The 12,963-nt window shown below is 36.2% G+C and overlaps 1 protein-coding gene across 2 annotated transcripts in view; it reads right to left on the bottom strand.

Moving 5' to 3' along the window:
• Positions 1-9,458: 9,458 nt before the first annotated feature.
• The window catches only part of LOC131074819 (copper-transporting ATPase PAA1, chloroplastic), a 257,652-nt gene continuing 254,147 nt past the window's right edge, over positions 9,459-12,963 (bottom strand). For both annotated transcript variants that reach the window (XM_058011520.2, XM_058011529.1), the window contains exons 16-17: positions 10,128-10,208; positions 9,459-9,910 (exon numbers count right to left, since the gene is read on the bottom strand). In XM_058011520.2, coding sequence (XP_057867503.2) covers positions 9,617-9,910; positions 10,128-10,208 — 375 coding nt within the window. In that variant the 3' untranslated portion in view covers positions 9,459-9,616. The remainder of the gene's footprint in view (positions 9,911-10,127; positions 10,209-12,963) is intronic.

Below are 12,963 nucleotides of genomic sequence, written 5' to 3'. Positions count from 1 at the left end.
GTATTCAACCTTGGTATTATAGAGAGCAACTGCTTGTTGCAATCTGGAAACCCAATTGACCACTGCCCCAACAAATGTGAAAATATAGCCTGTAGTTGATCTTTGTTTGTCCAAGTCATCAACCATATTAGAGAACAAAACCTTGCAGCGAAGCATCTTTCCCGCCAAATCACAAAACATAACTTGGAGTGCCTTTCAAATACTATAATATCCACTTTACTGTGTGCCAATGTGTTTGACCTGAATTACTCATAAATTTACTCATTATTCACACTGCATGGGCAATGTCGAGACGAGCACAAACCATGGCATACATGAGATTTGCAACAACTAATGAACATGGGACACCTTTCATTTCTTATTGTTCTTGTGTCTTGGAACACATTGCGGATGACAAATGAAAATGATTAGCAAGTGGAGTTCTTACAAGCTTAGCACCCTTCTATCCATTATTTTGCCAATATACTTCTCTTGTGACAATCTAATTTCTCTTTTTTGTCTTGCTTGGATTATAGTCATACCAAGCATCCTCTTCACTACCCCTAAGTCCTTCATTGCAAACTTGTGAGCTAAGCGTTGCTTTCATGGACAACTCTCATGCTAGTACCAATTATTAGCATATCATCAACATAAAGCAACAATAGAACAAATTCACCATTCCCCAACACCTTATAATAGAGACATGGATTAGATTCACAAAGAGTAAGTGTTGCTCAATCATGAAATCAAATTTCAGGTACCACTGCCTTGGGGTTTGTTTGAGCCCATACAAACTTATCTTCAACCTAGAATATGCTCTTGCCCTTGTTTCTCAAAACCTTTTGACTACTCCATATACAACTCTTCTTCAATTTCATCATGGAGAAATGTAGTCTTCACATCAAGTTGTTCTAACTCAAGATCATATACCACTGCCAAACCGAAAACTGCTTGAATAGTAGTCATCTTAACCACTGAAAAGATCTCATTGAAGTCTATCCCCTTTTGTTGATTGTATCCCTTCACCAATCTGGACGATGAGTTTCTTGCCTCCATCTTCCTCTTTCAATTGATACACCCATCGATTCTTCAAAGCTCTTCGATTGGGAGGAAGTCTCACCAAATCCCAAGTTTGATTTGCCATGAGAGAGTCAATTTCTTCTTGCATGGCCTCCATCCACCTGTTATTTTTTTGCTTCTTTGCAAGTATCCCTGAAGGTTGTTCTCTCTGTTTGATCAGAGATCAATAATTGATAATCATCGAACTTTGCTGGAGGTCGATGTTCCATGGTCGACTTCCTCAATAGAGGAACTTGGTTCCCTATTTGTCTTGCAATTTTCTACAAATCACCCCTTTGTATATGAGAATTACAATCATTAGCATTCCTTTCTGTATTATTCTCAAAGTTCTTTTGAATACCCTGCAACGCAGTGTTAACACTCTGTATATCCTTTGTTGACTATGGCAAAAAATTAACATTGCTTCTAATTGCTTTCGAATTATCACTGTTATCCACACCTTTTTGAGGCAATTGCAAGTGTGACTGCTGTGAAATAGAGCTAGACATCTCTTGTGAGGGCCACGTGACAGTTGGAATTTTCCTCAAATTGTGGCAGACGGAAATCAGGTTAGGGCAACTCATAAAAAGGAGATCACGTATTAATATTTTTCATCAAAGTATTGCCATTATTTTGCACCACTCTTTGCGAATACTATGCAACAAATTGGAGAATGATGGACTTGAGACATCACATTCCCTATAGACCAACGAATTTCCAAAATCTCCTTCACGCCTTTCATGATGCGACAAAATTATTTATAGATACTCTTCGTTTGGAGAAGCTTCTGTTATGTGCCACGTTTGAGTAGCATTTTCCTCCCAAGACAAAGCTTGATTACATGAAGACATATTTGGAGAGTGAGCAAACATTGGCATACCAATAACAAGTTGTGTGGGATCCATGTTAGCCATACCAGGCTGCAACAAAGAGTAAAGTGGGAATTGTGTAGTATTAATGCAACACTCAGCTAGGTCTATGGGTGGTAACAAGGGATGAGTTTAGTAGTAATGAAACACTCAGCTAGGTCTATGGGTGGTAACAAGGGATGAGTTTCCATAACTATAGCAGAGATAGTAAGGCAAGTATTGATGCGCATATAGGGTGTGAAAGGTTAGCATGAATAATTCCCCCTACAACTCGTGTCACATTAGGCATAGACATAACCTGAGTGGCTCCCCTTGTGCCTATGCCTGTGGAAAAGTATTATGGCCATTAATAATATCTGATAAAGGTATATCTTATTTTGTTTGCGTCTCGTGTTTGCAAACCTAGGAACAACTTTTAATTGAAAATCACATCCTTGCTGCGAATAATATGTTTGCCAACCACATCCCATAACTGGAAACCATACTACTCTTCACCATAGCCAGCAAAGACACACCATTTTGATTTCAAATCCAATTTGCAATTCGTCCTCCCAGCCACCTCTCCTCCAAAATATCAAAATCTAATCAAGATGAAGGGCCTCGATTGAATACATTGATGTAAGGGCCTCGATTGAATACATTGATGTATTAACTGCCTCTGCCCAAAATTCCTTGCCTAATCCAAAATTAGAGAGCATGCTTCAAGCCTTCTCTAAATAGTTCAATTCAACCTCTCAACTACACCATTTTCTTGAGGGGTGAAAGGAACTATTTTAATCCTTTGGATGCCATTATCTACAAGAAAAAAAAACATTAAACTTCGAAGAGCAAAAATCCTCCATTATTGATTTTTAAACATTTAATTTTGTTGTTGCCTTGATTTTCAACTATGGCTTTGAAAATTTTAAATCTTGAAAAGAATTCTGATTTTCTATTGAGCATATAAACCCAAACTTTTTCAAGTACAATCATGAAGAAAGGTAAAAAAATAGTTAGCTCTTCCAATAGAGGCTACCTCCATAGGACCAAACACATCTGAGTGCACGAGCTCCAAGGACATTGTCTTCTTGTCATGTTTGGTCTTCAAGAAGGTGATCTGCCTTTGTTTGCCATATATACAATGCTCGCACAACTCCAAATCAACATATTTCAAACCAAGAAGTTGATCCCTTTTGAGCACGATGTCGAGTCTACTTTTGCTGATATGTCTGAGTCTATTATGCCAAAGCCTCCTCCCACTGTCCACAACTGCCATTGCAACTCTCACTTCAATGTGACTCTCTAGCACACATAGGGTACCCAATTTATTGCCTCTTGCATCAACCAAGGCTCCTTTGGTCACCCTCAAAGACTTTGAAAAAAATGTGATGCTACATCCTTGAGCATCAAATTGTCCAACAAAAATCAAATTTCTTTTTAACTTGGGAACGTCTCACATCCTTCAAGAGCCGAAAGATCCCCACTCTAATTTGACCCAAAATTTTCAGATTTGATTGCTTAACATTTTGTCAAACATTTGGCATGAAGAGTGTTTTAGTTTTGATTTCTGAGGGTATGGATATTTTCTGATGTTTCTTTGAAAGTTCCTCAATGCCAATATGTAAACTAATGCAAAAAATGAGATAAACAAGTGATTGCATAAGCACATATCAAGTATACCACACCCAAATTTGTTTTTAATTGATATAAATCAGGTCTGATTACAACTTATATAGATCTGATATGAAAGTTTCAAACTATTATAGCAGTTACAAACTTAATCCAAATTTAAGATTTGGGTTCACAAACCATGCACACATACCTGGAATGATTCCTCTCCGTTGTAGATGATGTTGAGCATTATTTGGAGATTGTATGAGTTTCCAGACTGAGGTAGACAAGTTTGATATTAGACTGATATGAATTTCCAGGTTTGATCTAAGTTTTTGGTCAGCATCAAATGACTGTAATAGGTCTGATCCACAATTTCCAACCACCTAGGTAAATTCCACTAACAAGGGCTCTCCTTGGGTCTGATTTCAGGTATTAGACTTAATTTCTCTGATCTATGGTCTGATTTGGCTCCAAACCCTAGCGCCTGACTATAGGAGGGCGTATTTCCTTCTATAGGTTGTACAACTGATGTTGGAGGTCTGAATTGAGTGTTATCTGTCGCCCAGGGTTTGGATTTGTAATTTGCACAATGAATATACTCCTTTCCAAACTGAAACCAATCAATGTGCACAAAATTCCACCCTCTTTTGAAATGATTTTTCTGAATTGTGAATTGCAATTGTAACCTAGTAAGCTGGGTTTTCGTCTAGCTACCTAATTTGCCAAGAGTTTTCGTTCTTGGAAGCCAATCTGTTGTAGAATACTCCTTTCCAAAGCTCCCACATGTTGCTGATGTCAAAAATAAACCTCAATATGTCTCAAATGGCTACCTTTTCCTTCTTTTATTCACTTTTTTCCCCATCCCTTACCTTAATTTTGAATTAAGGTTTTCATTTCATGTATTAACAATGTTTTATTTCATATTATAATGCCTTCTCTTGGTTCCAATTAAGCCAAGGGTCTATTTTATCATAATATAAAATAGCCCCATTTTAAGTTATAACTTCTAATTAAATATGCCCCATTAGTACTTTATTATACTTTATTGTAATATAAAGTAATTATAATAATTCATTTTATAATTATTTATTTAACCCAACTTAGGAAATATTTTAATATTTCCCAATTTATTCATAAAATGCTCAAAGGAGCTCAAAATTGAAAATTGTTTGTAGCCACCTGACTGTGAAGGATCCCTGAACCTCATAGGCCACTGGTAGTTATCCCCTAAAATCTAGGGATGCTCCTAAAAAGTAGGAGACTGACCCTGTCAACCTAAAATTGAACCCCAATGGTCTTCCTCTGCTGTGTGTACCTCTGGAAGGTCTGTCAATGAACTGGGAGTTCCTCCTAAAAATACGAGCGCCTCCTAAAAAATAAGAGATGCACTCAAAGTCTTCAAAACGTTCCTAGAGGTGTCTGGATGCCCCCAAGACCACTCTCAATCAATCTCTAAAAAATAGGGAGCCCTCCTATATTTTAAGAAACTGCTATCAACTGCTCCAAACTGTCTGAAAGGCCCATGCATGACTCTCTAAGCCCTTGAGTTGGTTCCCTCCACGCTACGCTAGCCTACGGGAACCAGATAATAGATCAACCCTACTAAAAATGTCATCACTAAGGAAGGGCAAAAATTGGAGACATGACAAGAGCCATTTATTTCATTTCTTTAACTACAACATCACGTCACATTTGCCAACCGTTTCACATGGTTCATTGTCACTAAGATAAACTCTACCAAGTTTGTCTTCTTCATAGTTCTTCAAGGCTTCCTGACATGGAGTTGCATGAAAAGAGGCACCAAAGTCCAACACACACAAATCTACTATAGTTTCACATGATGACAAGATTAGAGAACCTTCATCTTGTTCACATGTTGCATTAACTTTGTTGTCCTTTACTTGATTTTGTGCCTTTTATATGACCAACAATTCTTCTTGGTGTGGCCAACTTTGCCACAAAACCAACAACCTTCATTTCTCCCTCGAGACTTTGATCTCCTTGTAGATTTTGATCTCTTTCTATTGTTATTTCTACCTATATCTTGATGCCTACCTCTATTGCCAAAAATCAAGGCATCACCCAATGAGGTTCCATTATTTTTCCTCCTCATGTCTTCACTAAGAAGAGTATCTACAACATCATCAAATTTCAATTTGTTTTTGCCAAAGACCGAATGTTTGATTGCCATTACAACTCCTTTCCAACTATTTGGTAGAGAGCAAAACAAAAAAATAGCTTTGATTTCATCATCTACATTTATGCTCAATGAAATCAATTGACTAATCAAAGTATTAAATTCATTGAGATGATTTGACATATTTACCCTTCTTTCATCTTCAAATTATATAACTTCTTGATGGGAAGAACTTTAATCGAAATTGATGCCTTTTCATACATATCGATAGTTTATCCCATAGTCCTTTTAAAGTTCCTTCAAATGAAACATTAAATAAGATGTTGCTTGATAGAGAGAGAATGATGGTTGCTCTCACCTTTTTGTCTAATTTCTCCAACTCCTCACCAATCATCGAATTCAGCTTCTTGGCTTTCCCTTTGAGCACAAGTGAGAGATGTCCTTAGATCAACAATTCTACATCTTCTGCATCCAAAATTTTGCCCAAAAAATTTTCAATTCTACATTTATTCGCTTCTTCCATTTTGGGGGAAATTCTTCACCGAATTCCAAACAGCTCCTTTACTATGCTCTAATACCAATTGCTGAACAATTTAAGTGTGGATAAAATAATTTGCAAAAACCAGAATTAAAGAATAGAAGACAAAAAAACACACTAAAGACACAAAACACCAAGAATTTATAGTGTTCACCAATATGGCTACATCCACTTTGGGAAATCTCTTATTAATATCTCTATTTTGTTCATACATGTAGCAGCAAGCTTATCCCAGCTATGCAATACAATTATAACATTATCTATATTGTTATTATAAGCCTTCAACTGGAATGTCAACAGTAGTTCACTTAGTATGCGAATCGCTTAAGCCCTTTGAGGCTATCATTGGGGAGATTGGGAGTATTTCCTTTATGTTACGGGGGAGTGTTAGGCCAACTCAAATATCATTCTCATTCTCTTGTCTATACCTTCTACGCAAAAAATTATAAGTAATGTTTGAGTGGTGTGAGCCCCTCTTATCAAAACATTGATGATAGATGACCTTGGAGCCGAAGACCCCTTCCACTTGTGCTCTATAGTAGCTATAGGGAATAGCGACCTAGGGAATGGGAAATGTCTTTTTTTCCTTGGAGCAATAAATGCACTTCTACATATGAATTGATTAATTAGAATGTGAAAACAAAAAAGACCAATTAAAGCCGAACCATGTTCTTTGGCCAATACATGACAACCTTAGGTACCTTTATCTCTATCTCCAGGATGGTAATATTGCGGATATTTATAAATTAACCCTATCTATTTGGCACAAATGTTCTACTAATTATAGGATATTGCACTTACAAAACAAAACTCCCCTATACATTTTGGAAAATAAATAACGGTAAATGTAAATTAAATATACATGAAATATAACAGTTCACAAAATTCATTTAACCATTCCTTTGCATGAATCATGAACCATCAATTATTTCCATTAAAATCAATATCAATCTTGCACTTGCTAAAAAGTCAACAAATTACAAGATACAAAATATTACGACATTAGATAAGGAATTGTCTTTATTTTTATTTCTGTTTTTTTTAAGGGCTAAGCTACGTAAAAAGCCCATTGATAATGTATGTTGCATATGCAACTCAGATATGCTTAAAGGCCAATAATGGGAGAGCTGTTAAATGGCATTTGTAGGTTATTCAAACATCGAGAGGAGTTCAAAGACAACTTAAGGATGTGGTTCCCAGTCCCTTAGACTGTCTGGTCTCGTAGACGTCATTATAATCATTCATTCAAACTGCAAAGAATAATGGAGAAGTATAGTCAACTGAAGGAGAAATATAGTCGATTAAAGGAGATATTCCAACAAAATTCTTAATACAAAAGTTAGAGGCAAGGCAATCTGCACTAATGGGAGCATACTTAAAAGCTCGAGGTGGGAAATTGCATTGCACTTAGCCAGGGGAAAAAATGGATGCTTAGAAGTGAGCTACCAAAAGCCAGTAACCAGGGTCAAATGGGTTTCACCCTTTAACCTAAGATGGCATTTCTATTATTTTTACAAAAGAACTCTTGGTATGTGTGTGGGTCTAGATTAAGGGTAAAACTCCTTTGGCCCTGGTTACTGGTTTTTAGTAGCTATATTATGGTTTGATCTTTGGCAAATTAAAAAATTCTGACCAATTTATTTGACAAAATCTTGACAGTATTAAGAATAAATGTGCCTAAAATAGAAAAGCAGGGGACAAAAGTCATTCCAAGGACTTATCTCACACACAGTACATTAGTAATGCAACCATATGTACCTAGCACCATACCTTACCAACACAATGTCTGAGAAGGTTGAACAACGCTCAGGCAAGAAAGGAGCAAGTTTGTGGAAGGCCAAGGAAAGTGGCAATATCTTACAAGGGATAGGTTGGATAGTCAAGCTGAATCAAAATGTGTTTGCAATGACACCACTACCTTTAAGGGCATGTTGAATAGTCATAAAGAGATTGATTTGGGGTGGAGTAGCTCAATAACACAATTATTCTACTCGGAAGAGAGTACAATCCATTGTTTGGGAACCAAGCTCACACCTTCAAGCATTTACACATACACAATTACGCAGGTAAATTGGAAGAAACAAACAAGCAGAGTTTCTTGATTGCCTAGTCTGCAATGTATATCAATAACAAATGGGAACAAACAAGATGTGGTCGATTACACTTTTCTTAGTTCCTATAAGTAAGGAAAATGACTTAATACGAATGCGTGAATAAAATATGAGGGGATGCCACTTGTAATGTGATATATAGTGCATGATCATCGAGAGAGTAATTTTGATTCACAATTTTACATCAGTTATTGGTAAAAATAGGAATATCAACGTAACAAGGGCCCCCAGGAATAATATGTACTAATAAATCTTAAAACTTAGGGGAAAAAAATAATCCTTTGATTGTATGTTCTATCAACATTTTTAACAAAACAAGATCCCCGTTCCTTCTATCATTAAACCAAAGATCAGTCAACTGCAAGGCTCAAAACTTATCTTAAACGCTGATGAAACTACCAGTTCCAACAAGTCAGAATTACATAATTGCGAGTTAGCAAGGGGGATGGTTTCAAAACCAACAGTTTGTGTGGGTAACTTCCAGGACAGAAATGATCTGCACAGGAATCTGCATGGAATCAATGCTGGCAAACCAACTAATCTCTTCACTTTCAGATGTTTGGGAGTGCTTCAGTCACTCAGTGCATTGAGGAGCACTCCATGATAGTTGTCCTAGAGTGGCACGAGTGTGTATGTGAGTGTTGTATGACTGGAGTGTGTGGAATAGATTTTCAGAAGAATATTGTCATTTATATTTCTTTCAAAAACTTCATTTTTCCAGGAACTAGACAGTATTTCAAAATTTAAATCTCTACACACATAAGGAGAAAAAACTTGACTAAATTTATAACCAATCAATATCATTATGAGTAGTACAACTCTCAAACTAGATTAGCATATATTTATTTCATTGATTCATGAATACAAAGGAATCTACTTTAATTATATATCCTTTTGAAATATGTGCTAAGGAAATATAAACTTAATAATAGTCAAATTTTACTTCCCTTCATCCACATTATCAAACAATATTAATTCATATTAGCTTGTATACTTATGTTGGTCATCAATATTTGTGTTTTACATCATAAGACAAGATCCGTTGAGTGCTAAAATGACAGGAATATTTAAAAACGACAATCACTACACACATTCTAGCGAAATGATAACTTTTATGAAAAGAATTGTAATTTTATGTAATTTGTTTTCTTTAGCATAATGGATCCAGAAAATATGAAATCTTGATCAAGTTTTAAAATTATAAAGATTATCAAGCACATGTTTCCATTAGACAAGGTGAACTTGAAATCAATCATATATGGGATTTCAAGAAATTGGAAACAAAAAATGAAAACAAATATAACTAGCTTTCCGAATAACTCCTTTACAGTTAGGCATATTTGCTGCCCTCTTGTTGAGAAGGAAATGCTTTTTCAATATCTTGTTCCTGTGAATAATTAGAAATATTGCTTGCTTTGGACTCCAAAGATTTGATCTGGATTTCCTGGGATTTTACAGTAAAAGAATCAAAAGGAATATGTTTTGAATTGAATTCCAGTCGCAACATAAGTGAATTGGCCATCACCCCTAATGAGCTGATACCCATGAGGGCCCCTGCTATAGATGGAGTTAACATGGTGCCAGTCACAGGTAACAACACTCCAGCAGCAACTGGTATACCAACCTGCAGTGATTGAAATTGGCATATCAATGAGAGCCATGGTGCTCCATTTAAGGTTTGATCGTTGAAGTTGGAGTTCTAGATCAACTACTACATGTTTATTTTAGGAAAGCTACAGATAAAAGTACTGGAATCAAATAACATATAAAAAAATCAAATACCAAATTTTAAAACTTATCAGAAGTAACTGAAAATAAATCTTATCAAATTATTGACTTACAATATTATACATAAATGCCCACCAAAGATTCTGTTTGATTTTCCGCATAGTCATCTTGCTAAGTTCCAAAGCATCGAGTATCTGGTACAATTCTCAAAAATCATTGATATATAAATGTTGGCCCAACATCCTTATCATCGCACAAGCTAGCAAAAATAATGGACTACAAGTCTTTAGGAAGCAAATTCAGTAAGAAGCTATAAAAAAGGCATACCATTTTAAATACCAGATACATTTATGCATAGGAGACATATACACAAACATATGCATTTACCAGATCCTCTGCTTGAAAGTATATAGATAATGTTCATGAAAATTCCACTAATGGTAAGATTTTATATCCCTCAATTTTCTTCCTTTTCTATTGATCTTTTAAGACTTGTCTGGTTTCCTAGTTGCTTGATGAATACTAATGGGTTAAGTGCTCCTTATGTCTTACAAGTCTAAGCTTTGGCATTAGTATAGTATATTTCTTAGTAAGTTTTTTTTCAGTGGTGTTGTTATAACCTTAACCTTAATTCTGTCATATTCTTCTGCTATCCAGCCTTCACCACTTCTTCATTTGCCCAAGCAGATATTCCTCCCTAATAGTCAAGGTCTAGAAGACCCCTTCAATAACCTCCATAAGGGCATCTCCTACTAGTACACAAGCGTTGAATCTTTTTCCACCGTTCTTTTGTTCCAGGGTTTTAGCCATATCAAAATCCCATCAGGATAAAGTGCTGGTTTGCATTTGTTTCCAACAATGCTTTTATTTGGAGTGTAGTGATTTGACAGCTTCCATGAGGAATATAGACATTTTCTATAACTGAGGGAATTTCCCCTTGAAAACAGTTGAGGCATGTTTTTAAACCCTAAGTGCAAAAAAATTGGGAACTCATAACATACCTAACGGGGTAATATTATGTCAGCATTTTTATGTTTTGGGAAAAATACAGATGCTTGTTCTATGCCATATCCTTCTATGGTTGATGTCCTCAAATTGTGCAGACCTTATCATTTCTTGCAAAAAAAACTAAATATGTCTCTGTTCTCAGCATTTTTTTCTTGAGTTTTTGAAGTTTGATAGGTAATCCAATAACAATGCTCCACCAAAATAATCACAGTAGAGTTGGTGAAGGTCTGCCTGGCTGCTGGATTCTCTGAAGCCATCCCAATCTGCATGATCTTGTTTATCACTTTGCTAGGTTACGAGCCTAGAGCATCTTCTCAAGATTCTCAATTATTTTTCTTTTCCATTGGAGTTTGTTGCTCCCATATATGAAAGCTTTGATGTCCCCAAAGTTGGTCCTCTTAGTCTGTCGATTGAGTCCCACTACTTGATTTTGTTTTAGTTGATTTAGATACATATTTTATGTAAGAACCCTGCTGGTTCTAACTCTCCTGAAATGCTATTGCTGTTGTGTTTTTGGATTTTCAAGGTTTTTGAACAAATTTTAAGTATAAAATAACACGTGCTAGGCAAGAAATGTACATAAAACCAAATAGAACTAAAATTGAGAAAAACTGCAACTATATTATGAATAAGATACCTGATACAATAAATCCTACTACTAATTGCATACTCGTGGGTCCTTAGCTTATTTTAAATGAAGAAATTTGGTGTTTGCTAGCCAAAACTGGGAAACTGACCAAAATGGCCGTACAAGTCTGGAAAGCAATTTCTCCAAGCCAAAATGTAGTCAAATCAACCTGTCAGAGCTAGGCGTTGGGGAATGTGCCTCTAAACTGCAAGAAAGGGAGGCGTTTCAGCCTCCAGCCAAAAATGCCCAATCTGGGACCTCCACGTGCTAAGCTGAAATGGTACGGCCAGCAAGATGCTATGCTGCTAATGAGGTGTCTAACCTGAAATGCCTCCTTCCTTATTCCAAATCTGCAAATAACTAACACAAATAACCTCTGATGAAGCACTTGAAAACTTCTGTGTGAAGCCCTCTTAGTTTGCAATAATTCAGCTGATCTTTCACAGCCTCAGAATCACAGATCCATGAAGAATGAACATTCTTCAATAGCAAACCCTCTAAAACCCTTGTCTCAGACAATCCACAGAGAAAATACAAGCAATGTCAAATAATCAATAATAGAGTTTGAATTGCTTCCAATTTCCTTATAACCCCCAAATGGCACAATTTTCAATAAGTACGCCCAAATGCATTTTAAATACATTAAAATGTATTTAATTAACTTTGCATAGTTTATATTCAACTTGGACGCTCAGATCATTTAAGTGATTTAATAGAAATCACTTTATAATATTTAAGTGGCCTTTTAAATTAATAAAGTCACTTTATGACTTTATAATATAAGCACATAAGTTAAATAAATAATTTAACCACTAAAATATTAATATCTCCCTCAATATTCAATCTTTTGACGAAAAGTCAGAAGCAGGGGTCAACACTAAATAACCCCCATGTGTCCAAGTGCCCTGACTAAACATAGCACAACTGCCAGATTGGCTTACTAAAAATAGTATGTCTCGCAAATAAGCCCACACACCAACTGCTAAGGCCCTGGAACTGAACCCAAGATTGAACTAAAGAAGTGGAACTGCCACTGAGACTCTCTATCCAGGATGTTAGCCTACGAGAGTCCAAAACTGATAGGCTAACCCATCAGTCACAAAGACTAACTAGGGTGGGCACATCACAGTCCGCCCTCCCTGAATTTGCTTGTCCTCAAGCAAATTCAATGCTGGATGCTGTAAAATACTCTCACTTTCCCAAGTAGCATCCTCTATCGACAGATCTCTCCACTTAACCAAAATTTCCCTAATGACCTGCCTCTGAAGGTGACGCTCTCTAGTCTCTATGACGGCCTCAGGTACTAAAATCAA

Source organism: Cryptomeria japonica, chromosome 11 (genome assembly GCF_030272615.1).
Source record: "Cryptomeria japonica chromosome 11, Sugi_1.0, whole genome shotgun sequence".
In the NCBI taxonomy this organism is placed as follows: domain Eukaryota; kingdom Viridiplantae; phylum Streptophyta; class Pinopsida; order Cupressales; family Cupressaceae; genus Cryptomeria; species Cryptomeria japonica.
The sequence above is the reverse complement of the archived record's forward strand: the minus strand, read 5'-3'. Positions and strand labels throughout refer to the sequence as shown.